General features: G+C 39.9%; 2 protein-coding genes across 4 annotated transcripts in view; one reads left to right on the top strand and one right to left on the bottom strand.

Annotated features, from left to right (window-relative positions):
* The first annotated feature begins 28 nt into the window (after positions 1-28).
* Spt5 lies at positions 29-7,169 on the top strand. Its single transcript, XM_053764249.2, has 4 exons — positions 29-388; positions 473-551; positions 902-1,033; positions 3,998-7,169. Exons 1-4 carry the CDS (start codon positions 159-161, stop codon positions 6,839-6,841), a joined length of 3,285 nt encoding a protein of 1,094 aa, XP_053620224.1. The 5' UTR covers positions 29-158; the 3' UTR covers positions 6,842-7,169.
* A 446-nt stretch (positions 7,170-7,615) lies between these two features.
* The window catches only part of Acsl (Acyl-CoA synthetase long-chain), a 43,623-nt gene continuing 23,238 nt past the window's right edge, over positions 7,616-28,000 (bottom strand). For all 3 annotated transcript variants that reach the window (XM_053764452.1, XM_053764371.2, XM_053764524.1), the window contains 13 exons: positions 19,545-19,680; positions 18,827-19,042; positions 18,027-18,204; positions 17,494-17,745; positions 16,623-16,841; positions 16,325-16,440; positions 15,967-16,110; positions 15,177-15,355; positions 14,868-14,967; positions 14,012-14,165; positions 12,231-12,361; positions 11,114-11,264; positions 7,616-10,369 (listed from right to left, as the gene is read on the bottom strand). In XM_053764452.1, coding sequence (XP_053620427.1) covers positions 10,215-10,369; positions 11,114-11,264; positions 12,231-12,361; positions 14,012-14,165; positions 14,868-14,967; positions 15,177-15,355; positions 15,967-16,110; positions 16,325-16,440; positions 16,623-16,841; positions 17,494-17,745; positions 18,027-18,204; positions 18,827-19,042; positions 19,545-19,680 — 2,131 coding nt within the window. In that variant the 3' untranslated portion in view covers positions 7,616-10,214. The remainder of the gene's footprint in view (positions 10,370-11,113; positions 11,265-12,230; positions 12,362-14,011; positions 14,166-14,867; positions 14,968-15,176; positions 15,356-15,966; positions 16,111-16,324; positions 16,441-16,622; positions 16,842-17,493; positions 17,746-18,026; positions 18,205-18,826; positions 19,043-19,544; positions 19,681-28,000) is intronic.

The following is a 28,000-nucleotide window of genomic DNA, read 5'->3' as shown; positions in this document are numbered from 1 at the left end:
GTGGCACTACTTTGACATTTGCATTTCCTTCCATAGATTTTTGTTCTGTGATTCTCTGTAGTTGTGGCTGCTTGGAGATTTCTGCGTTTTTGTGAAATTATTTAGTAAAATACGTATTTTCTAGATGGATAATCGTCTTTAAACAAACGCGAGTGACAATGTCTGACTCGGAAGGGAGTAATTTTTCCGGCAACGCGTCGGATGCGGGCAGCGTAGCCTCCAATCGGTCGCGTAGAAGTGCAGCGTCGAATCGCTCCGCTAAGTCTCGTTCGAGCTCCCGTGGTTCCCGTATGTCTCGTTCACGATCCCGTTCGGGCAGCCGGAGTCCCTCACGGAGTCCCTCCAGGTCGCGATCCAGATCTCGTTCACGATCGCGCTCAAGAAGCAGGTATATATATTTAGAAATTCGTGTGTATATTTTGTTTATGTGGCAACCATTAGCAAATTTTTAAACTGTTATAAATTGTTTTAGGAGCCGCTCAGCTGGCTCCGATGGCAGCCGCAATAGGGATGATGAGGCTAAAGAAGCTTCAGCTGATGAGGAAGTGGAGGTTAGTGCTGATACATTATCTTGATTATGTGTATTATGTATAAGTACTGTGTTGCATGATACTCTAAATTAGTTATCTAAGTATTTCTGTAATTACCAGCGGGAACCTATAAATGGCTTCTTGTAACCTAGTGATATATATAGATATGAATATATCTAGTTTTTAAGGATGCAAGCTGTTGGTTTCCCTTGAACATGTTAAAATAAATAAATAAAATACTTCAACCTTATTTTGGATGATATAAATAAATATACTAGAAATATTTGCATATATACATACAAATATACAATTATTTTTTTCATAAGAAATATAGAAAACCTAATTGAAATGTGTGTACATTTTACTTCTAGGATGAACAAGAGCCCGAGGGGGATGACCTTGTAGACTCGGAGGAGTATGATGAGGATGAAGAAGAAGAAAGACGACGCAAGAAGCGCAAGAAAGACAATCGATTTGGAGGATTCATTATTGATGAAGCTGAGGTGAGATTTTAATTTGTGTGCCTTTGGAGAGTTATTTGTTACTATTCATATGGGAATATTCACTTTTTATTAAATCATGTATGATAACATTTTCGATTCAGCTTTGGGAACTGTCTTTAGTGCTAATTAGGACTGACTCCTTGACAGCACAGTCTGTATGAATAGTAACATGTCTAGTCTACTATTAATACTGCCAAACTGGCATGGTTTTGACAGTTCAGTAGTTAAGTTAAGGCATGGGTTCAATTCTCACTAGAATATCACTAGAAATTTCCACCTAATTATTATTTTTAAAATGTTTATTTTAATCAACAGATGTATTTGTTGAAATATCTTTATTTCTGAAACTAAGGAGATATGAAAGTCTTTTTTAGATGGCAGATAGAATCACACAGTATTTTTATAGGTGTTTACAAAATTGAGAGTTGAAATTGAAATTTAGAAAACCAAAGACTGAACTGATTGTACTCAACTAGTTTTCATCCAGGAGGATATAACTAATTTATTATGGTTTTGTACTGAATAGTATTATGATGATTCAGTTAAGAAATTACTATTTTTATTTAGCTACCTGTGAACTTCGCTGCAGCGCTCTGTAAAATTCATTGATGTCAGAACTGATGTCTGTAAATGTTGCTGTCATTATTTTATTAATTTCCTAGTTAGGGACACAAGTATGCAAGCATCTGATCATAGGTGATCAGTCCTCATTTGTACAAAAAAAGTCCTTTGTAATCAAAATAAAGGCAATTTGACAATATTGCAATTTAATTGTAACATTGAAACACGAAAAGGAAATGATTCCCAGTATTGTTTAGTTAATAAATTCTTGAGTGAGATATTGAATGTACAACTGCACGAATTAACTGTGCACCTCACGCCTAAGAGGTCACATTCCAGCAGAGTTGATTCGGATCCTTTATCTTGTGGAGCTCAACAGTTATAGGGAATATCCAAAATAAAAAAAAAACATAAAAGAATAAATTTTAATTATAATATCATACTAATATTAATTTAAACATTGTGCGATTCGCTTTGATGCGTTTCATCATCATTAAAGTAGGAACTTGAAGAGTGAGGCAGATTGATATTTTCGTTTGTTCTCTTATCTGCACATGTGTCACCATCTGGCATTCAGTGCTATGAGTTCGCGAAGCTCGGGGTGAGCGTAAAAGATAAACCTTAAACTGAGGAAACCGCTATAATTTTACAATCAACTACCTGTCTGACGTCAACCTCAACTCTTCTTTGGTGCTATTATTGCCTATCTAATGCCATGGCCGTGTGCCCCTTAGTCGCCTCGTACGATATCCACGGGAGGATATGGAGTGGTCCTATTCTAGGGCAGAACGACGCATTTACACTCATGTTGTGGTATTCAGCGCAAATTTATTTTGAAGAAATATGCATTCTTTTGTAGGGTCAAAAAATGGTATAATGAAAGATTTTCTTTAAGTTATTGTGTGTTACAAAACAGTGAAGACGGGTCAAGACGTGATATGTAAGTACATTTTTCGTATGTTTATTAAGCAATTACACTGCGCACCGCTTGTCTTATTATGAGTAAAATTATCTTATTTTGTCCTTATTTTTTTTTTATAGAAACCCTAAAGATAGTACCCGGTAAGATACGCGTTGCGCGGAGTTCACAGTTTAAGTATATTGTATTGTAAAGCTTCTTTTGTTCTTAGCACGTCTACACGACTAAAATATTTGTTATTCTTTTTGCTTCAGACTGAAGACTCTGAAACGTCAAATTCAAGCTCGCCAGAATTACCACATGATTCTGAAGATAAGCTGTTCCCGACGTCTGAAGAACTAGACTCTTACTTACCAGCTCGTACTCAATCAAGGAAACGCAAACGTGATTCCAAGTTCACGCACGAAATTGACGAAATATTTGGAAATTTTAAAAGCAACATGGATAGTCGGAAGCATATAGAAGAAGATGAGTGCGATCTTTTTGGCAAATTGTTGGCTCTTAAACTGAGAAGATATGATAGAGACGACCGTATAGATCTGATGGCGGAAATAGATAGGTTGTTCCTTAGAAGACACCAGAATAGACCAGATAATCCATGGAATTTGCCAACATATCCTGCAGGGACTTCACAGCAACGTGCTTCAAGTAACGTGAATCTGCCTGGTCCTGGTCTGTCTGGAATAAAACGGGAGAAGCCACACTCTTGTCCAAGGCAGAATGGTACGTGTGAAGAAATAGTAATAAGTGATGATGATGATATGGAACCAATACAAAACGACTCCGCAACAAGGCATAATCCGACTGTAAATAATGATGTATCATGTAAAGACGACTCAGTACCAATATATAACACTTCGTCTGTAAAAATTGAGCCTGAAATTGAGCAGACTCCTTTACGAAATGGACCAGAAGCATTTGATGTTAATGTGGTAGTTAAGGTTGAGCCAAACACACAGGAAAGCCCAGTGTACAACAGTACAACAAACAATGGAACAATGCCTGAAAATAACCCAGAAAATGGTCCAAAACCTATAAAAAAAGAGCCAGAATGGAATAATAATTCCACAACAAAGAATGATTCAACACCAATAAAAAATGAATAAGTATCATCAGAAAGTGGAACTACGATAAATGTTTCTGCTCCAGTTAAAGTTGAACCAGAAATATTGGAAAAAGTTTCAGAAACCTGATGTATTTTGTTTTGTTGTGATTTTTTATATATTTTAAGTATTTAGTCGATATAAAGTGAATTTAATGTTAAGCCTAAGCTGATTTTAGCTCATATTTCAGATATTTTGTTATATTTGATTTTTATACTAATTATACAAAGCTTTGAAACACTGTTAAATGTTTTGAATAAACAAATTGGTATAACAGTAAGATTGTATGTGTTTCATTTGGGGGTGTCCCAAAGGAGATTTTTATTTTGTAAACCATAATTCTTTACCTGGCATTTGAAATGTGTGTTTTAAATTTTATAGGTAGATGATGAAGTCGATGAAGATGACGAATGGGAAGAGGGGGCGCAGGAGATGGGCATCGTGGGCAACGAGGTCGACGAGGTGGGGCCCACGGCGCGGGAGATCGAGGGGCGGCGGCGGGGGACCAACCTCTGGGACTCTCAGAAGGAGGAGGAGATTGAGGAGTACTTGAGGAACAAGTACGCGGACGAAACTGCCGCCTCGAGACACTTCGGCGAGGGCGGGGAGGAAATGTCGGATGAAATCACGCAGCAGACGCTTCTGCCAGGGATTAAAGACCCTAATTTGTGGATGGTCAAATGCCGCATTGGTGAAGAAAAGGCCACAGTCCTACTCCTCATGAGGAAGTTCATCGCATACCAATATTCCGATGAACCGTTTCAGATAAAATCGGTCGTAGCACCAGAAGGTGTCAAAGGTTATATTTACATAGAAGCTTACAAACAAACTCATGTGAAAAACATTATTAACAATGTGGGTACTTTAAGAATGGGTATTTGGAAGCAAGACATGGTTCCTATAAAAGAGATGACCGATGTTTTGAGGGTCGTCAAAGAACAATCTGGGCTCAAGCCAAAACAATGGGTTCGATTAAAACGAGGTCTTTACAAAGATGATATCGCTCAAGTGGATTATGTAGATCTGGCACAGAACCAGGTCCATTTGAAATTGCTTCCTAGAATTGATTACACACGCCTCAGAGGCGCATTGAGGACGGTGCAGAGTGAGAGCGAAGCGGCGAAAAGAAAGAAAAAGAGGCGCCCGTTGGCGAAGCCTTTTGACCCTGAAGCGATTCGAGCTATCGGAGGCGAAGTGACTTCCGACGGTGATTTCTTGATCTTCGAGGGTAACAGGTACTCTCGCAAAGGTTTCTTGTATAAAAACTTCACAATGTCAGCTATTTTGGCTGAAGGAGTTAAACCAACGCTGACGGAATTGGAAAGATTCGAAGAACAACCTGAAGGCATTGACATAGAGTTAGCAGCGCCCGCCAAAGACGACCCGACTAGTCTGCACTCGTTCTCAATGGGAGACAATGTGGAGGTGTGCTCTGGAGATCTGGCCAACCTGCAAGCGAGGATCATCGCGATCGATGGCTCCATGATCACTGTGATGCCGAAACATGACGCTTTAAAAGACCCGTTGATATTCAAACCTAATGAACTGAGGAAGTACTTCAAGCAGGGTGATCACGTGAAGGTTTTAGCCGGACGATATGAAGGCGATACGGGACTGATTGTTCGAGTCGAGCCGCACCGTGTCGTGTTAGTTTCCGATTTAACTATGCACGAATTGGAGGTGCTTCCTCGCGATTTGCAGCTGTGCTCCGACATGGCCACCGGGGTGGATTCACTCGGCCAGTTCCAATGGGGCGATATGGTCCAACTCGACCCTCAAACTGTTGGGGTCATTGTGAGACTCGAGAAGGAAAACTTCCACGTCCTCGGCATGCAAGGAAAAGTTATCGAGTGCAAGCCTCAGGCGTTGCAAAAACGCCGCGAGAATCGTTTCACAATGGCATTGGATTCCGAAGCGAATACGATCCAGAAAAGAGACATCGTTAAAGTGATAGACGGGCCGCACGCAGGTCGCAATGGAGAAATTAAGCATTTGTACAGAAATTTCGCGTTTTTACAGTCGCGTATGTACTTGGATAACGGCGGTATTTTCGTGTGTAAGACTAGACACCTTCAGCTCGCGGGCGGAAATAAGAACAACGCGACTAATAACAATCTGTCGCTCGGTTTTATGTCCCCGCGGATTCATTCTCCGATGCATCCTTCGGGACGCGGCGGCGGGACTCCCGGGGGCAGGGGCCGCGGCGGGGACAGGGGCGGCGCGAGTAGAGATCGCGAATTTATCGGACTCACGATCAAGATCACGGGCGGCCCGTACAAGGGCAACGTCGGTATCGTCAAAGACGCGACCGGCAGCACCGCGCGCGTGGAGCTGCACTCGACGTGCCAGACCATCTCCGTGGACCGCAGCCACATCGCGGGCGCGGGCTCCGGCGCGCCGCGCGACGGCTCCGCCTCCTTCTACACGCGCACGCCCGCGCGCGCGCCCGCGCTGGGCGCGCACACGCCCACCTACCGCGACACCGGCATCAAGACGCCGATGCACGGCTCGCAGACGCCCATATACGACGTCGGCAACCGCACGCCGCACTACGGGTCGGCGACGCCGTCGCACGACGGCAGCCGCACGCCGGCGCACGGCGCCTGGGACCCCGCGGCCGCCGCCACGCCGGCGCGGGCGCCCGACTTCGAGTACGGACTCGACGACGCCGCGCCCGGCTACGAGCCGCCGCAGCCCTACGGCCAGGCGGGGCCCTTCACCCCGCAGACGCCGGGCACCATGTACGGCTCCGACCACACGTATAGCCCGTACCAGCAGTCGCCGTCGCCGTCCGGCTACCAGTCGGGCTACCTGGGCACGCCGAGCCCGGTGGGCTACTCCCCCCGCAGCCCCTACAACCCGGGCACGCCGGCGCCGGACGCGGCGCCGGCGGCCGACTGGCACACCACGGAGGTGGAGGTCCGCATCCGCGCCTCGCACGAGGACGCGGCGCTGGCGGGGCAGACGGGCGCCGTCCGCGGCATCTCCGGCGGCATGTGTTCCGTGTTCCTGCCGCTGGAGGACCGCGTGGTCAACGTCGTGGCGGAGCTGCTGGAGCCCGTGGTGCCCGCCAGCGGCGACCGCGTCAAGGTCATCGCCGGGGAGGACAGGGAGGCTGTGGGACAGCTCATTTCCATCGAGAACCAGGAGGGCGTCGTCAAGTTCGGAACTGATGATATCAAAATCATGCAACTCAGACATCTGTGCAAGACTAGTGCCGCTTAATGAAAACGTCGATGTTCGATTTCAAAATACATTAGTTTCAAAGCTTTCATTCGTGAAGGATAGTTCGGCTATCTCTTGTGGAATCAATACTTTGGGGTTTAGTACACCCACTTTGACATGTCCTGTTATTATCAAGGAAAATGAAGAAATAAATGTAATGCATGTTCCACTTGCAGGCAAAGTGGAAATATGTATATTTGAATACACAGACGAGCACCTCTATTTTAGAGTAATATAAAGAATTGTGTAGTGAATATAGGATAAGCGATGTATCTATACTTATTCTAATTAATGTTTGATCTTGTTTCAAATAAATATGACGTAATAATGTATTATTTCATTCATAGTTTAGACAGACTTCTTCTAATACGCATTTTAAATATAGATAGTATTAATAATGCGAAGTTTGTATGTATGTGTCTATGTTTGTTACTCTTTCACGCAAAATCCACTGGACGGGTTGTTGTTTGATACACGGGTAGAATATAACCTGGAATAACACAAAGGGTACTCTTTATCCCGAAATTCCTACGGGAGCGAAGCCCCGAGGCGCAGCTATTATGTACATATGTGGATAGGGTTAATGTGTTCTTATACTTAGCCTTGCTACGAAAAGTTCTTAGCACTACGGCTCCATTATCTATATTGTGATGCAATAAAGATATTTTATAGAAACACTAGAAGCTTGCATATAACGCAGACCCTAAATTTCCAGCCATTACTTTTTATTAAATTATCGTGAAAAAAAAATTGGAACAAAATAAAAAATAAAACTTGAAGTAATGATTTTATTAACATTTATTGAATAAATAATACAAAAATGGTTTTCGGTTTAATAATGAAGAATTTCATTTTCAAAGTACGTTGACGTAATGAAATGAGCAAATAACTCCTACTAACAACATTATTACATACATTTACTTCGATTAATTTCAAAATGGTTACATCGAAAAATATGTATGTTGCTACATACAGTAACATGCATAATATATTAAATACAATAGGGATCCCGTCCTGGTAAATGGTTACCAATATCGTGTGCGATACAGAATAAAAATAAAAATTTGAAGATTCAGCTGTCAGTCAGCCATATTAGAATTTATTTTTTAAACCATTATTACCCGCCCGAGGTGTATCGCACGAATGTGCCGTCATATAGCACATACGGGAGTTGGTACAGGAGTAAATGCACGAAGTAACAATCAAATGCTGAGAAAATTCGAAGTATTTCTGACTAGTCGCACGGTTTGATATCCTATCAACATAATCGCGATTTAAAAATAAAACTAATCAACAATTTATTCGCATTCGAGCAACGCGCCACTTGGGAGCTTCGATTGCTCTTCATTTATTTCATTTCTTTACAAGGCGGTAGGAATATTCAATTCATTTTAAACCTTAATAAATTAGGCATAAGGTTCCTATTTTGTGCAAATATACTACAGCCTTATAAAGCCCGGATTTACGTTAATAAATAAATTTAGCTAACGATTATGCAACACAGGTCTCTGCGACACTAAGAAAATCGATGACAACGTAACATTATTGCGAATTATTATTGTGACCCCCATCCCCTAAGTACTAAAACAATTAACTTAGTCTAAATAGCTTGCATTAATTTGCCCACAACAAGGAACTGTCTTTTAATTTACATAAATTGTACATAGAAATGTGATCACGCGCCGATTGTCATTCGGAATCCCAAACTCAAAATACTTTTTTACATACCCGCTTCACAGTTAATAATATTCTCATAACGTGAAGATAATATATATTGATTAAACGGGCGTGTATAATGTAATCTCTTTACATGACATAATATAAAATAAAATGACAATCTGCGCATGAACCGAGAATTTCTTGTTCCGTGGGATAGACATCTAACTCTTCCTATGTATTTATATGTTTACAGCGCATCCATTTCCATAAGTACGTTTGGAAGGTCAGAAAAATATATTTTTCTTACAAAACGTAACTTTTCTTACAAAGCTTTCAAATTATGTAAATAACATATAACAACTGCCAAATATGACGTCAACTGATCTACTATCCTTGTCGCTCACATTTTTTCTACCATGTTGGTAGGTAATGCCTTCATCAAAATTTAAAGATACAAGTTTATATAGTTCAATATTACTTTTGTTGCTATTTGGCAGTTAGTATAGTTAAAAACATATAAATATATAAGAAGAGTATAGCTACAATGAGGACTAGTCACTAGGCCAACATATCTACAATGCGCGCGCGCACGACCCAGTCACCCTACATTTATCAATCGAAACCATTCTTCAGATCTATAAATTAATGAATTCTACATACATTATACATACATATAATGAAATCTAACGATTTAATCGACAAAATTATATAACCCGCTGTACTTTTTACAACACGCATCCGTCGCCCATTTGCACACATAATTTCACAGGAAAATTAATTATATTTAAAAAGAAATAAATATTTACAAACTTACGACACGAGGACGCCATCGCGGGTAGTAAGTAATAATTTTCAATTTGGCATAATAAATCTACAAGTACAAGTCGCACCCCGCATCTATCATGGTCACCGTATTTTCGGGAATACAAGAAAAATCGTGCAAAATCTATTTTGCCTGCTATAAAATTAGACTGCAATTAAAATTCAATGACCATATTAGAATCCAGGCCTGGTTACAATCATACTAAGGATTTAACGCAACACGCACGCGGATCGCGTACATTTCTCGGCCGAAAATGTAGATATCGGTAAACCTGACCAGCAGGTAATGTACAGTCAATGACAAAATTATTATCTTAAGACGTATTTGTGATCTTTTAATAGTTTTTGTTAAAATTCATATTTTGAAATCGATTTTTATAGGCGAAGTCTTGTTAGCATAGATTTAGTATGATAAATATTTATATTTTGCTGTAAGACGCTCGATAATCAAAATGTTGGGTTCTAATTGCATATTTGACGTCGACTGTACATGGAATTTTATGTGCGTTACGTTCCTTACTATACAATTAGGACAGTAAAGACGAAGACATACCATACTCGCAATATAAATTAAATATTAGATATTTAAATGATTTTTAAATATCGCCGTGGAAAGATTACTTTTTTTTGCATATAAAATTATTATTTACTATATTTAATGCGTTTTTTTAACATATAGTAAGACTTCGTCTATGACGTAACATCGCGATTTAAGCCTATTCATTACAAGACCAGCGCCGTGGAAATCTCACGACGTCAAAATTTCATCGGAAACACGAATTTTACGATTAAACTTCATAATTGTTGTCATCGTCGCCAGTCGCTAGTATGGTAATGAAAATGAGGCTCGTTGTGTATGTACCGAGACCGAGGCCGAGGCGGGGACAGGCGCTCACGAGGCGTACATGCGCTTGATGTCCTCCTTGTAGCGCTCCTGGATGTCTTTCCGCTTGATCTTGAAGGCGGCCGTCACCAGCCCCATGTCCGGCGACCACACCTCCGTGCACAGCTTCACCGCCGCCGGCACTTCGAACCGCTCCAGCCCGCCTGCCAATTATTTTCTTATTTGTTCAATAACAGACAGCCAGCGTCTGCAGCCGATGTGGCATCTCTATCATTCTAATTATATTATCAAAGTTAGATAAATTTACACTGAATGCATTATGTGTAAATCATCAGTGTAAATTTAGTATGATATAACGGTAATAATTCTACGTTGTTTTATCAGAAAGACTTTAGATACGAATCTATCGAAAGCAGAAAATTAAAACAATAAATAAAATAATGTGACGAATTGAGAACTTTCTCCTTTTTTTGGAAGTCTGTTTTAGAGCATGTGTGACTGGCATTATCTCAATATAACTGTGTCAAGAAAATTAAGAAAATTTTTTTGTATATTTCTTCACTTTCTTGACTTTGTACAAAATTGTCAAGCTTGGTTGACAAACCAGTGTTGCCCCCAAACAGGAGACGGTATCATCTTTCATATCCTCATTTTCTTGAACAGACTATATGCATTAATTATTAACAGATTATAAAAAAGATAGCTTAAAAACGGACAGAGGCGGATGACTTTGTTTTATACTATAACTAGCGGCCCGTCCCGACTTCGCTCGGGTAAAACATAATAAAGTATACACCTAAATCTCCCTCATAAATCACACTATCCATTGGTGAAAACCGCATGAAAATCCGTGCAGTAGTTTTTGAGTTTATCGCGAACAAACAGACAGACGCGCCAGAGGACTTGGTTTTATAATATGTAAGGATAGCGATGGTGTAAATACTGACATTTCTTGGCGTGGTCCGCCAGCTCCTTGACGACGGCCTTCTCCAGCTGCGGGTCCGCGCACAGCGACTCGAAGTCCGCGGACTCCAACCCCAGCCCCAGCCGCGCCGCCAGCTCCGCCAGGTGCTGCGGGTGCGGCACCACCAGCGCCACCTGTGCCACCACGCCCAGTGCTCAGCTTCACTACCATATACAGCGTTCATTCCTCACACGGAGAATAAGACCACTCGGACGGACGAGTCACTCTTGAAACTTTCAGAGCAGTGACGCCATAAAGCCCATAGGGTTGCGTAAAGATAATAATATTATTATTATATTATTAACTTCACTTTAAGAGTCATTATTATAACTCTTCCGAGTTAGGGAATGCGAATCTGTTTCAAAATCCGGATTTTTAAGAACGGATTTAATATGGCAAATTTTGAGCGGAGGCCTAGTTCGTTTATAAAGAAAACATTGTAAAAGTTGCTCATCATCGGGTGATCCTGGTTACTTTCGGTCCGCTCACTGTTTACATGTACCTACCTAAACCAAACTCTTAAAACATGTATTCAAAAATTAAGACCTTCACAAGAATTAAACTTGTATAGTATATATCAAAAAACCACAAATCATTGGCTAACTAATAAAAGCAAAAAATACCGCGTACATTACACATACGAACATTACAAACGTGAAACTAAATTATAACTAGATCACTCAATGGATGCAGTCAAATGCATATTCATTTTAATATTACTTAATACACAAATTAATTATATGATAACATTTTAACTAATGAAAGCTTTCCCTGTATGAATTTTGAGCTTTTTCACTTGATCACAATCATAATATGTTTCAGTATACCTTTTGACCATGTACTTTATTGTGTACTTACATTGTTATATTACACTGTTTGAATGAGTTTCTTTCGACATTTCTTCTCAGCAGTGGTCGTTCCGAAATGCTAGTAGATCATTTAATTTAGAATATGACGTGAAAAAGTGCCTGTCTGTGCCTAATTTCTGAATAAATGATTTGATTTTGATTTGCAGAACAAAAGACTGGCGCTCGCCTATTTCTGAGGCCAAAATCCACTATGAAGTCACTAAACCAGTAAGTAATGAGAACATAAATTACCGTGTATGTCTTTAAGCTGTCGCCGTAGACGCATATGTTCTCCACGATGGGGCAGGTCTTCAGCTCCGCCTCCACTTTGCCCAGGGACACGTACTCGCCCGCCTGAAGCTTCACCAAGTCCTTCTTGCGGTCTGGGATATAAAAAAAAAATGGTTGCCTGTAAAGTCGGTTTTACGGGCGAAGATTTCACGTGACAACGTCTTTTTACGCGCGCGGCAGACCGATCATAGTTGAGTGGGAGAGAGACGCAAGGCATTCGGCGGGCCTCTCTCTCGTTCGGTGACTCATCGTAACGTTACCGGGCGTTACACTTTTTCATAAGTGACTCCCAGCCGCAACCTAATTTAAGACGTTGTCACGTCAATAACGATTAAATATATTGCAAATGGCATGAGACATTTGTGACGTTCCACAAGTAAAAGTACATTATGTAGGCCAGTTACTTATGAACAATAAGTAAGTCAAATGTTTTAAACGACTTCCCTCCATAAGATACCTTTGAGTGTTTAAAACTTTAGATCTTTTCAACACTTTAGTTAGCTTGGATCGTGTCCGGCGGCGGGCTTCCTTTTTATAAATTAACTAGCGGCTCGTACCGGCTTCGCTCCGAAAAAGCCATAACAAATTATACACCTAACCTTTCTCAGTAATCACATTATTAAAAACACCCACATAAATTAACACATACGGACAAATCACACAAGATTGAGTTGGCTCCAAAGTAAGTGCGAAACTTGGGTTATGGAATCAACGAGAGATGGCCAAAAACGATAATGTTATGGAAAGATCCAACAGGAAGGAGAGGTAAACCAGTGGAGATGGCTCGATGAAATTATAAAAATAGCGGGAACAGATTGGATGAAAAAACTATCGATAGAGATATGTGGAGAAAATTGGAGGAGGCTCTCTTTAGAGAGGCCCTTAATGTGTAATATTACGTGAATTTAAGTTAATAATTCATATTCTAACCATTAAATAATTATTTTTAATGTAATTTTTAATAGTAATATTATTTATTATTTTTAATTGTGACTCTTTATTAAGGATAAATAAAGACTTTTTAATTTTTTAATATACGTATATAGATAAACATACAAGACCCGGGCCAATCAGAAAAAGATAATTTTCCATCTTGACCCGACCGGGGATCGAACCCGGGACCTCTCGGTTCAGAGACAGACACTTTAACACTGCGCCACTGAGGTCCTCGTTCCGTTGATCAAAATCCGTTGCGTAGTTTTAAAGACATAGGGACAGATAGACAGCGGGAGCGAGTTTGTTTTATACTATGTAATGATAATGACCAGCTGGATCCCCCGGATTCCCCATCATCATCATTAGCAGAGCTGTGTGACCCATAGCTGGGCATAAGCCTCCTTCCAAAGCCGCATGATCATAATATTTTATTTATGGTTTTACCTGAACCCTTATCGCTAGAAATAGAAATCCTAACATTATTAATGCGAAAGTAAATTTGTTACTTCTTCACGCACTATCCACTCAACCAATTTTGTTGAAATTCTGTATACATATAGTTCGAAGTACGGAGAAGGACATAGGATACCTTTCATTACGGAAAAATTACCGTGGGGCATCACGCGGGCGAAGCCGCGGGCAAAAGCTAGTAGAATAGAATATAATTTATTACATACACAACACCCAAGAAACATTTTACAAACAGACATTTTTAACATAGAACTATTAAATAAAGTCCATATCGAGTGTGTTATTGCTAATACTTTTTTTTAACGAAATAAATAAAGTAACAGCGAACAGCCTACCAATGATCTTGATGCAGCCGTCGTGGTGCAGCTCCCCGATGTCCCCGGAGCGGAACCAGCGGCGGCCGTCCTCGTCCACGAACTCCTCGCGCGTCTTCTCCGGGTTGCGGTAGTAGCCCTCCGCCACCGAGTCGCCGCCGATCACGATCTCGCCCTGGGGAGTTACGAACAACGCTTTTGTTTACATTCGCCCGACATTTTCATTCGTTTATTTCAATTACTGACTGTGCCTCAAGGCTTCACTCTCGTGGGCTAGTAGTTTGTAGCTTTGGTAAACATCATTTAATTTAGAATATGACGTGAAAAAGTGCCTGTGAAGGCCTAATTTCTGAATAAATGATTTGATTTTGATTTTGGGATTTAGAATTTTGATATAAAATGTATTAAGTACTAGCTTTTGCCAGCGGCTTCGCCCGCGTTATTTTCCGAGATGAATGATGAGGTATCAGTATATAAGTATATGGTAGTAGTAGGTATCAGTATGTATGTATAAGTATGGAGAAGGACCCCTATGTCCTTCTCCATACTTCGGAACTACATGTATGTAAAATTTCAAGAAGATATATTGAGTAGATAGATCGTGAAGAGGTAACAAACAAACAAACTTTCTCATTTATAATTGACAGAGTCGACTTGGGGAAAATTTTTTTTGTATGTATGTATGTTTGTAACGCGATAACTTTCGAACCGTTGGTCTGATTTTGATCAAATATAAAAGGTATGTAGCAATCTATCAATAGAATTTTAATTATTGTGTTCGCGAAGTCTAATTTCGCGGCGAACAACTAATAGTAGTTAGGATTAGGTTTGTTATAAACGTACAAAACTTTCTCCTTTATACGTATATAAAGATTACCTGCGGGAAGGGCTTGTTTGTGACGCGGTAGTTGCCCTCCTCCCAGTTCACCAGCCTGATGTCGGTGCCGGTGGTTGGGGCGCCCACACGCCCTGTCGATCTGTGTACAGGCGATAAATTGTTTATTATTTAAGTCTTCCAATATATTCACAAGTATAAACTATAAGAGATATTTTTACGTGATTTTAAAATTCAGGACATTCAAAAACTGGATCTACATTTTCAAGGCAAACTTTAAATTGAATAACTTCTGATTTTTTCGTATATACTATAACTTATATTATTGAATATAGACAGAATATATATAACCTGTCGTGCGCGTCCATGACAGTGGCGCAGGAGGTGGTCTCCGTGAGCCCGTAGCCGGTGACGACGTCGCAGCACAGACAGATGCGCACCTGCGCGTGCGTGTCCGGAGACAGCGGCGCGCCGCCCGACAGCATCAGCCGCAGCCGCCCGCCCAGCAGCCCGCGGATCTTGTTGAACACCTGCAACCAACACGGCCACTCGATTCGTCGCACTGTGATTGGTCAAATGCGTTTCACTGGGGGTCGACTCGACGGTGAGATGTAAAGAGCAATGACGCACTACGCACACAGTTTATAGTGTTACTCGGGCGAATAACAGCAGATTTACAGCTTCGAGGAGATCTATGACGTTGTGACGCGACGACAACTGCAGCGCGATGATTCGATAGTGAGAAGTGAACCCGCACTTCGACTTCTGAACTTTTTTGTTTTATTACTCTGTGGCACAATATCGTCGTCAATAAAGTTATATACATAATCCCAAGTTCAATAAAAAAGAAAATGACTAAATTAAACACTATTGAACTAATATTACTATTGATTGTGTCGTATCCACATCTCATCCACTACGTGAAGGCACACTAAAACACGTTTACACTTCGAACCACAATACTTATTATAGAAACTTAGCAAACATACGATGATATTCAGCACAGGCGTATCGTCCCCATGCTTCATCTAGCCCTGTTAGTACGTATAGTACTTATTAGTAGTACGTACTTAGTATTCTTGGGGTTCCCCAGGGGTCACATCTCGAACCACTAATTATTATAGAAAATTTGAACACTTACAATGATATTCAGCACAGGCGTGTCGTACCCGCGCCTCATCCAGCTCTGCTTGTACGTGTAGGCCCACTTGAAGAAGGCGCTGGCGAATTCTCCGCTACGAGACACTTTGTCTGTTATGCCTTTGCTGATACGGTCCATGATCAACTACATAAAAAATGGTACAATTTAATATACATTCATACAAAAAAAAAACAACTTTTCGTTAGGATAAAGATGTCTACTTTAAAATTGAGTTGCAAGATTCCACCCGAAAAAAAACATAGTTACATCATAATATCACAAGTAAAACAAAAGCTTGTAAAAAATAATAGTTTTATCGAAGTTTGTCAAGTAGAATTGATAAGAATGTACTACTCACGGGCACAGTTGTGATGCAGGTGGGTCTCAAGATAGTCGCGTCGCCCTTGGTGCCCTTCATGATCTTACTGGACGAGTCCAGCATCGTGAGTGGAGTGGAGTAGCCGATCGGCACTCCTGTAACAAACCATGATTACATTACCACTTACAGATAGCATTAGATATAAACTTGCGACTGAAGGGGATAATAAGTTTCATAGAAAATACGGACATCTCTAGACAGCATTAATCGAGTAGTGGTACCATTCGTCGTCTCAAATTTTCAGCTATTTTATGAGTTAAGCAAAAAGTTTACTGACCTCCAATAATGCAGAGACTTTCAGCTAACAGTTCAAACACATGGGCCAGCGGTAGGAAACCCATCAGCGTATCTTCCTCGTAGATAGGCGCCGCGTCGGCGAAGGACTTGAGGGTGGACACCATGTTGCGGTGAGACAGGATGACGCCCTTGGGGACGCCGGTGGAGCCCGACGTGTACATGATGATGGCTGTGTCTTCGGGCCGAGGGGGGACACACTCTGGAGGACAACAGGGAATGATAGATACTGTAGATGGAATCATTTATTTGCATCACAAAAGACACACACAATTCAAAAACCCGGTCAAGTGCGTGTTGGGCCACGCACAGTATTATATATATATATATATACAGTAGTAGAGAATAATTGTAGCCCTATGCCACGTCAATGCAATGAAGTATATTTATGTTTTTAGAATTGTACTTAGTCAATTTTTTGAACAGGGAAAATTGATAATAACTAAAACAATATAGTAATGATGCAGTTTATTTTGCTTTACCGCATGGAAAAACCACGGTTATTTTAGTAAGGTACTTATTATATTTATTACAGTCGATAATATTCTTAAAATATTACACGGATATCATAGCGACTTAGGGATAAAAACAGCATTGACACCTTATTAACAACAACAGCATTCCCAAAGAGGGTTGACGTCAGGCAGTCAGGTCGTAAAATCACAGCCGAATATGTAAAACTTATACAGATATCATTTTGGAAGATTGATTTTTGTATCCATCGCATTAAGATCACCTGTAATTACCGTTGTAAGTTTGAAGAAAAATAAATGAAAAAAAAAAAACTTAAATATTTTACATGGATCGTGGTCTTCGGGGCAATAAAATCGATAATTAACAGGAAAAATACTTACCAATCTTTGAATGCTTTCCAAGCTCCAAAACTTCCTTGTACGCGACGATCCTGATGCCGGGCTTGTAGCCCTCCCTGTCGGTCTTCTTGAGCTGGTCCTCCATGAAGATGATGGTGTCCACCTTGGGCGTCTTCGAGAGGATCTTCTTAAACTTGGGCAGCAGGTCGTGCGTGGTGATGACGGTGGACACTTCCGTCTCGTTGATGCCGTGCGCGATCGCGTCGTCGCCCAGCGTCGCGTAGATTGTTACCACTGGAACAAAAGTGATTACGTTAATAGGGTTCCGTGTATATATAGGGTAAAACGTTTTCTATCCCTTTATTTATCCGTGGTTGTTACCGATATCAGCCATCAATAATATAATAATATATTCCATGCTTTCTATCGTACCACATACGCAAATGTCATCACTCAGAAGACCTACATGTCTTGCACTTATTCAAAGGACAGGGTCACGACCCATGAGTTACTTTTTCCACCAGTCAACCAATAGGTGATGCAGAGAGAGATATATATAGGTAGCAGCGACTGACCCGGAATGCTCTGCTTGAAGAGCCCGTGCGCAACCAGCATCCACTCGGCGCGCGTCTCCGCGAACACGACCACATTGCGCCGCGGCGCGCAGCCCAGCTCACGCACTCCGCCCGCGAACTGCCGCGCCGTGCGCTCCACCTCCGCGTACGACCGCCACACGTAATCGCCCATGTTGAACTGCAACACCCACATTTTGTTATACGACTAATGGATCACGATTGTCACTGATAATTTTACAGTGTGTTCTCGTAGAGTGGCCGTTATCATCTGCCACTTGAATGTCCTGCTGATTACGACTTAACTGCCACTATTCAGGTATACAGAGTAGTATTAGGTAAAAATGCATGGACTACAGGCGATTTATATAACTGGCAATTATATAATATCGAAAACAGGGAACGCAGAAAAAATGCTTCGGAAAGAAACTATGAATACTCTCACAAAGTCTATTATACTTTCATTTCATTAGTGTTTCAAAAATTCATAATCTCTCAACACGGTCCTATCGACTGTGTTGAGATAAGATGATTAAGGAAGACACAGAAACCAGAATTCTCACAGTCAGACACGGCGCTTAGCATAGCTTCCAAATGGTGACGCCATCACGTTAGACACCTTTTTTTAACGTGTGGAAAGACGCTCGTACCGTCCATCCGGCCACGGGAAGTCAAAGTCCCAAACGCCGGGTGTGGGACACTTTAACCCACTAAACCCGCACGCTGTCAACGCCTACCGCATTTGTGCCGGGACCGTTTGAGGCGTCAGACACCTATGCGGAGTTAATATGCGAGCGTTTTACCTTTTTAAAGACACGTCCGTTAGGCTGTGGCTCATCTTCCTCCCCCAACACAGTCCTGGTGCCCAGACACGGGCGCGTGTTCCAGCGCGCAGCCGCGGCGCGCAGCATGGCCTCCATGGTGGTGACGCCGTCGCGGACCAGGCGCGCGTGCAGCTCGCACGGCGACGACACGGACCGGACCGTCACGCTGTTCTCGCTGGTCTGGATTATGCGGGCCTGGGGGATACAGATTACATTCAAATCTGAAGCGATAAACGTAAAAACATGTTCTTTCTTTCATTTCGTGTAACATTGCTAACACTGCTGACAGTTTTTTCAAGTCGCCTAAATGCATCTGACATAACATCTAGTGGTAATTAGTTGCATACACACAAGTGAACTTAAATTGTCCACCAAGTGTGCAGGTTTCCCCACGATACTTTCCAGCAGGTAGCGGACTGAGGCATCAAGTCGGGCTTTCGCCGAAATTACTATTTTTCAAATTCGATGCCGTGATGTCGGTCTATGAAAACTACTTGAGTCAGATTGCTACACAAACTCATGTGACAAGAGTGGGATACGAACCTCAGGGCTTCGGAGCTCAGGTGGGCATTTTTTTGCACAATATTTTTCTTTGTCTGGTCCCATTATTTGGGGTTAACTCTCTTCGTCCTTAGGCGCCAAGACCTTATGTCCTGAGTTACAGATACACAAAAAATGGATAAAATTAGAGGTTTACTTTGATCCGGCGCGAGAGGGCGCGCTTCCTCCAGGGCCGCTGCAGCAGCAGATGGATAGGGAAGGTGATAATGTCGCACACTAGCGCCACCGCGCGGATCGTCTTGAGCACCGCCGACACCCACCATGACTCCGGCCTGCAATCAAACAATGTCACATTCAACAGTTGGCTATATGTACATGATAATATAATATATTGAAAGTATTTTTTCCCGGTATCCAGATGCGAGAGCCCTGGTGGTCTCCAACATACTGCGATCTTATCGGCATCCTTATGTTAATTGACATTGTACTCCTTGTGTTTGTTGGAGAAAATAAATACATTTTTTAATTGTTTCCTTAATATTTTTTTAAGTTTTCATAGAAAAATATTTCTAAAATATATTTGTATACATGTTACTTTGTGATGAGCCTGGATTCGTACAAGCATAACTCTCTTTCTAAGTAGGTACGTTACATTCGGTTGTGTGATTGCCGCGAATCCGGTGTCAGCATATAAAATAAACTATACAATTTTGAAAATTCAGCTCAAGTCTAATCTTTTAATGACAAATTGGATTTTCACAGGCACGTTTTTCACGCCAAATTTTATAAAGTAATTTCTTAAAAAGCTACAAACCACTGGCATTTCGGAAGAAATCTCTGAGCTCTGATTTTACAACTGACCGCCTGCCTGACGCCAAGGCGAGAATGTGTCCATTAGTTTCCTTGTACGACATACACGGGAGGAAAAATAGTGCTCTTTTTTTGGGCGGGACCACACGACTATTTCGGTAAACCTTATCGTCATTTTAAAATTGTGTACATTTTCAAAAACAATTTGTTTTAGACGCGTAGTTTAGATAAGAGCTTATTTTCCTTTAAGGCTCGCCTTGGCACAGTTCACGTCATGCACGTACATACTTGCAACAGATCATTTTCCTAATAAGGTTTAGTCTTAGTTTAGTCGGATGAATTCCTGAATCTCGTTTATCCATACTCGTGTGTGTGGTCTAATGTGACCCATGTCAGTCGACGACGACATATAAGGAGTACTTTGAGCGAGAAAAAAACTTAATTAACAGTACATGTTTAAAATATAATTTTGTTGTGATTGTTACAGAAATATATGGTGACCTATTTAAATGATTATGTATTAGTATATTATACGGATTATTTGCTCAAACAATGTTCTCGAAATTTTGCATACGGACATAGGGTTTCATGGCGGAAAAATTGACGCGGGCAAACCGGGCAAAACCGGGAGCAAAAGCTAGTATACGATAATTACAAGTTAGTCGACCTGCTACCAGGTAAGTTAGGTTTTAATGAAAAGCCGGCTTGACCGGTCAGTCCTATTACTTGTCAAGGACGAGCCGCTTGAAAGGAAAATTCAAAATTAAACTCCACTCACTGGATTTAATATTCAAATTTGAAAATTTAGATGCAATTGAAGGCGCAATGTGCGTAGATTTAAGAAAATCTGCAAATTTATTACTGTATATCATAAAGGCCTTCTTAGCTTGATGTGTTGCTCATCAATTATTCGATTTCAGTTTTTACTATACGCGTTCTGGACTGCAAAAAAAAACTCAACTGTTTTATTTTTATTACCCTGCAGTTTACTATCCGATATGTATGATTTCTATTCCATCCATAAATCATAAACATATTTATTCAAAATGTTAAGAATTCAATTTAAACAAATAAATCTGTGTCTTTATTATATTAGTCAATATTATAAGTGAATATTTTATAGCCTTGTCTCTGAAATAACACAATACACGACGTAATCATCCTTGTTTCCTTGTCTCAGCGTTTACTAATTTAACAGAATGACAAGACAACAGCTCACACGTGTAACAAACCAAATTGATTGCAAACAACCATAGCGACCCCGTCCTACCGATGTCTTTTTTCTATTCAACCTTCAGGCGAATGTAAACAAAAACAGACTGATAAGTTATTTACATTGTTTTCAGGTTATCACTAGATTATTTTAGAAAAATAGTGTGTGTATAAATAATAATAAAGGTGCCTCCGTTTACATGTTATTGTATCTATGTAGAGAAAATTCAAAAAAATATATACATTTCTAAAATTAAGCAAAACGGTTTGCTAGTACATTGGCACGTTCAAACAAACTCACTTTCTGCATAGATGTGTGCAGCAGGCAATACCTAGAGCAGATTCTATGAATTTGACATGCAAAATGTCAGACATTCCAATTAGGCATAGTATCTAAGTATTTAAGTACCTAGTCTCAATTGTAATTAATGTGACAAGACAATGGATATGTTATTGGGAAATTCACAGAGCAATACATCCGATATCGTGACCTTCTGTATATTATGTACATCATTGTAATAAAATAAGATAACCTGTCATTCAACTGTGGCCACATCTACGTAATAAAAAATTCCTCGATTGCGAAATTATTAATGAACTTCCTATCAAATGTCAGATTTTATTCAAATCTACACAAATCTGACATGCCTATTACGACTACCGCCATCCAATGGCAAGGAGTTGCACACACTCACTAGTGAACTAAATAGTAGACCAGTGTGCAGATTTCTTCGCGATTTTTTTCTTCACCGAGCAACTCAACAAAGTGGTGAAGACGCACCGCTAGCAAGACTATCATTTTTATTATCATCATCATCATGGGGTGCCATCTTCGAATTGAAGTTTGGAGGTCAGCATACGGAAACCCTCGCGGCTTTGGGCCGCTATTTTCAGTTGGTTGTATCTAAGTCCGGTCCAATCCTTTATGTCATCAAACCACTTTCGTCGAGGGCGGTCAGGAGGTCTTTTGCCAGGGATTTTGTCTTCAAGAATTAGTCTTAGAAATTCAAACTGGGGTCCCCTTTGTATGTGGCCAAAGAAACCAGCTTTCCTCCTCCGAATGGTGGTCATCAGTACGCATTGACACTTAGCTCGTTGCAGTACTTTGACATTGGATGTAAAACTGCTCCACGGAATCTTGAACATTCTGCGCAGCAACCACATCAATTTTATCATAGTCATAAATACACAAAGTTTTGCAAAGGCAAGGCTAGAAATTACCTGAACCATAGAAATGAAGAATTTGGGATAAGGCCATGAAACGCGAATAGTAACCCTTATCTCGTCACACTATATTTTAGGTAGATAGATCATCCTACAACTCTAAAACGAAATTACCCAATCTGCACATTAATATTTTTTAATGTAATTTTAAATGCCTGATCTTCAATTCTGTATAACATTGGTCTGGCCAATAGGTACTTCATATAACGAAGCATTTACCAATATAATTTCGTATCGTACGACAAAGAAAATCGGCCAAAGTCATTACGATTTCGATAAAAATCCCTATGAATGACCTGCATGAGCTACGTCGATGTCCGCTATATGTACGACAGATAAATAAACGTCGTCCTTTCATTCAGCCTTGCTGCACAAGATAGGTCAGTGTCGGACGATAGGAAGTGGCCGTGACCCAGCAAGCGCATGCGCGGTGCACTCCAGCCTTTAAGTCAGGGTGGTTATGGCAGAGGTTCTTGATAAACGAGAGTCTAATGCAAAAAATATATTAGTAATTATGTCCGAAAAGAACGCTAGTTCTGGGTCTACCTACACAGACTTGCTAAGTATTCACGTGTCAGAAGATGTCGCATTTGATTAGAATGTTACCTACCTATTTGGTATTGGATGGTGGTATTTAAATGTTAAAAAATCTTTTCTATACGACCAAATAAAATCAATCGTGTTTGTCTGCTGCCTGTTCTGTCAAAAAATGTTTAGAATAATTTAATTCCTAAACAGCAACCTTAATGAGGCACTATAAATTTAACCTTTTCATGATTTTTGCTACAAGAATATTACTGTATCAACGTACGTAATCCTTATTGTGTATGCACGTTCTTGGAATACATAATAGTTCCATAATAACCACTCGTTAGCCGTGCCCGCATAAAAGGAACTAACTTTTTATACCTAGTCTAGTACCAATAGTTATCTAAGGTTTTCTTGAAAAACGTCAAGATTGGTATCCATAACGATCGGCATCAAGACACGCTAGCACACACACACGTTAATATTGTTAACTTATTTTCGCGGGATAAACAAATACTTATAAAATTTATCAATTAAAACAGTAACTAAAACTAAATCGCTTCTCAAATATCTTTCTGTGGACTTGCACATGAACACACCACAACTATTTCGATTTTGGAGCCAGAGGGTGCAAGCTCCAAGCATATATTCCGGATAGTTCAGAGATATAAAATACCTATTTATACGGAGCGAGACTTTATTGTATTAAAATATCAACATGTGAAGCCACGTCAAGTCAAAACGGATGAAAACAAAAACGTACAATGTTCACAAACAAAACGAGAGCATCTACGAGCAAAGCAACCGCGTAAACCTAGTTGCATCCGTCGGTTCCGCGTGGCCAGCCAACCCCGGCACCGGGTCGAAAATAAAAACAAGTCGAACAACCAAGTCTACGGGTTAAACTTCGCGCTTCATTGAACTTTGTACAATAAATTGGATGGGCACTGATTGGACCTAATGCAGTTGAAATATTTATTGAATTTGTGATTAAAAACAACGAATCTAGAACAACACTGCCAGCAGTTCATTAGTACAACTAACAGTAACTAATAGGATTCAATCAAATCAAAACCATGTGTGATATGTATAGTATATAATCAACCATCATAAATAGTATCAGATCATACTAGTACAGAATAGAACTAACACCGATAAATTTAAAACATGACAATATAAAGTAAAACCCAATGACAACAAAGGACGTAACGCTTTGGACAGCGAAGACGCAACTCGTGCAGAAAAATACGCTATCGATTACAAATAAAAAGTTTCCGAGTCTCAAAACTATTTTAGTGCCACTTGTATATAAATTAGTAGATAATGATCAGTTCATATCAGCCAAATTGTTAAAAAATACTCTCTTATTTTAGGAACAGTGGACAAGAGCATGGTTAAATATTATGATAGTCCTTTCTCCTAAACACAAAGATTCTACTGAAATAATGGGAAATAAAAAGTTAAGCAACGAGCAGTAAAAAGCAATCACGCACGTGGCTAATGCCACCGTACAAAGTTCACAGATAACTTACATTTACTTATCACTTAAATAAGTAATTATGATATTAGTGACCTGAATTTACGACGGTTACATGTTGATTTGTTAAAGTCGGCCGGGGCTTAGTCCAGTTTGGTCACTTGTCAATAGACAGGATGATAGGTTTCTATCAGTGACCATGGAAAATTTTAATGTGCGAAGTGGAAACTAAAAAGTTGGAAAGCTGAACATTGGCTATGACGCTCCACGGTTATAGAAGCAGAAATGAGAGAGAGAGAGAGAGACCATAGACAATTCAAAACGCAAATCCACTATTCGTCATTTTGTAAGCGTGTGCAAACAACCTCTTTTCGCCCAAGTCTAAATTCGGGAGAATAGATATCCAGCGGTGACTCATTTCAAAAATTTTCACGACTTTATTCAGTCCGTACTTTATCCGGATTTTTCTAATTTTTGGAAATTTACATTGAACCCATAATTTGTCGTATGATCCGAAGAATGCGAATTCGTGATAACTTGGTATATATTAAGTCTAGACGCTTAAAAGATTGTAGGCCACAAGTATCGCTGATTTCGATAATATTAAATGATATAGAACATGTGATAACAATTATATTTGTGTACATGATGCAATAAAAGTATCGTGTTGTTTGGTTACAAATTCGCTTATTAATACTACTTATAAATGCGAAAGTATAGTGTGGATGTTTGTTACTCAATGATCTGATCTCTGTACTGGACTGATTTCGGTCAAATTTAGTAGACGAGTAGCATATAACCTAGAAAAGCACTAGCACGTTTATTCATAACGAATCTGAGCGTATTCCTGAGTGGGGCTTCATCGGAGCCCAGAGCCCGATTTTCTTTTTCTCATTTCACTCAGTTTTCGACAGTCTCCACTTCTATAGGTACCTAAGTTAATGCCAAATCAGTCCTGGTTTTAACACGCAGTAGTCAGTGGTGTGGTTACATAATGTACTCGTACAATATTGTTTCGAAAGGTTTGATTACATGTGTTTCTGCCTCATTTACATTCATATTTGTATGTAAATGATGTCTTACGTTTTTAGGTTGATACAACTGTAAATAGATTTTAGCAAAATTGTATTGAAGGTCAATTATCGGAGACTTTAAAATTGTTATGTCAGAAACACCACTTTCTACCGGTGAAGTAATTTTCTTTATCCTAAGGAAACTTGTACCGAATTTGATTATACACTAATGTATGAAATGGAAAAGATAAATGGTCTCATCCATATCATTATAATTGCGGCTGGCTTTTCAATAGTAAGATAGAACAAGAAGATCCCCAGATAATAGACGACAGAGAAGTAGACAAATAGGATATACAATAGTAAGTATGAAATTACTAAAAAATACAGATACTTTTCAGAAGCAACCGTAGCAGTAGATCTGGCGTGAGTCCAAGGTTTTGTCCAGGCCACACAACGGGTCACCCAAATTGAACTATCTCCATTTGTAGAAAGCGTGACATTATGCTAAGGTAAATATTGATTTTGTATTGCAATATCATTCGTTTAAAATTAGCTGAACGTAACTATGTGCCGCGTAAATATGTGATCAATGGAAAATATGGACATGGCCATTATAATGTGTATTATAAATGCAAGTCTTTGTTTTAGCCATTCTGCACGCAGCTGATTCTAAACCTTCGCGTGCGGCATCCTCCACTGTCCTGAGCTGTTCTCCATGTACGACCTGCGACTTTCGTTATATCGTCCATTCAAGTCATTGCGGGTCGCCCGACACTTCATTCAGCTGTCATTGTTTTTCATACAAAGAGCATTTGTAAGTTCACTCATACGAAAGAAGTATGAGTAAGGTTTTGCTTACTGAATACAAAAGATATTGTGATATAATAACTAAAATTGATTAACTATTGATACAGTTTTTACTTTATAATTCAGCTTCCGACTTTGTTTCTAGTTTTGCAGCAAAAGCTTTAAATATTTGTCTACGATTCACTACTTACATCTTCATACGCGTGCACTTGACCATGATACGTCAAAACCGTATCAATAAATCCTCGATATAAACTACACATAATATTGCCCAAGGTTTACCAAATCAAGTGTTGCATGCCGGCTATACTATCGGCAAAGTTTGTCAAATTTTGGCGGATTCAGCACACATTGCTGGTTTTTCATCGCGGTAAATAAAAGCTTTCGTATCAATTACGCATTGGAAGTATTCTAACTTATATCAAGTCATGAATCAAAATGTTCCAGATCTAGGCGTTGTTATAACGTGTGAAAATATTTGATGCAATATATTTTTAAATTGATATCGAGTGCAATTTGATATTGAAAATGGATGTAAAGCTACATATTTTACTGGACAATACAACCTGACCAATCATCGTAAATTACAAGTTAGTTGTTGTCACAAGATAGTTTACAACTTAACGATCGAAAGATTACATGCTACTGTAGTAGACAAAATCAGTCCTTCTTTATACTGTGTGTCGGCCGTTATATGACAATACCCAACGGTATTGTCATATAACGGCCGGCACACAGTATAAAGATGGACAGTTTGTCAATAGTTTTTAATTCAAACTGAGTAATGAATATTTATTTACAAAATATTGATGATGATGTTGACATTCCATCGACAAATATCTTGAATGACTGAACACAGAGATCGGACCTATATGTTTGGTTAATAAAGAATATTTTACCAACGTTAGAAGTGAGCTAAAGGCGGTGTCGCTTATCTCGAAAAAAATTCGTTGAAACGTTGTAACTCGTTCCTTGTAACATCGTTGTTAGCGCTAGGTATCTATTTATAATAGCCTAGTCTAGGCAATAAAATTCTCTTTTCAAATTTGCATGCGTGCAGTATGTGGTGCGATACCAGAAAAACACACTGACACAGTTTGGACTTCCTACATAATTGATAACGTACTGTTTTTGTACTGCGGCGGGCCTTGAGCGATCGCCTTGGATAGTGGACTTTGCTCTTCATATTTCTGTAGCGTTACACATTAAATAATAAAAGATAAAAAGACATCGAAACAATACTCTTGATACTTGATTAGTTGCTTTTGAATGTGTCGTTAATTTTGTTAATAGCGCATAAGTATATCCTGTCGGAGAAGCGTGAAAACAGCATTCAAAAAGCCTTTGTTTAATCTATTCATCATCAACACCAAGGTTGTGGTTTCTTGAGTGAATTCTTTTCTAGAATTTTCGCAGGGGTTACAGTTGAATGGCGAATAAATAGGAGAGCATATAAAGTCTGTTCTAAGTGTAAAACTCTTTTTTTAAATTAAAATGGCCGTGATTCTTAAAGTTCATAGAATGATAGATCTCCGATGACAATGTTCTTTTTAAATCAATGTCAACGTTGGGTTGACG

Source organism: Plodia interpunctella, chromosome 1, assembly GCF_027563975.2.
Source record: "Plodia interpunctella isolate USDA-ARS_2022_Savannah chromosome 1, ilPloInte3.2, whole genome shotgun sequence".
In the NCBI taxonomy this organism is placed as follows: domain Eukaryota; kingdom Metazoa; phylum Arthropoda; class Insecta; order Lepidoptera; family Pyralidae; genus Plodia; species Plodia interpunctella.
This window is presented reverse-complemented; position numbering and strand designations above follow the sequence as displayed.

What these genes read in the sequence shown, in the direction of transcription:
- Spt5 (XM_053764249.2), top strand. Translation starts at nt 159, where the DNA reads ATGTCTGACTCGGAAGGGAGTAATTTTTCCGGCAACGCGTCGGATGCG. An exon ending in CGATCGCGCTCAAGAAGCAG is followed by an intron (nt 389 to 472) that starts GTATATATATTT and finishes AAATTGTTTTAG; the next exon opens with GAGCCGCTCAGCTGGCTCCG. An exon ending in TCATTATTGATGAAGCTGAG is followed by an intron (nt 1,034 to 3,997) that starts GTGAGATTTTAA and finishes TAAATTTTATAG; the next exon opens with GTAGATGATGAAGTCGATGA.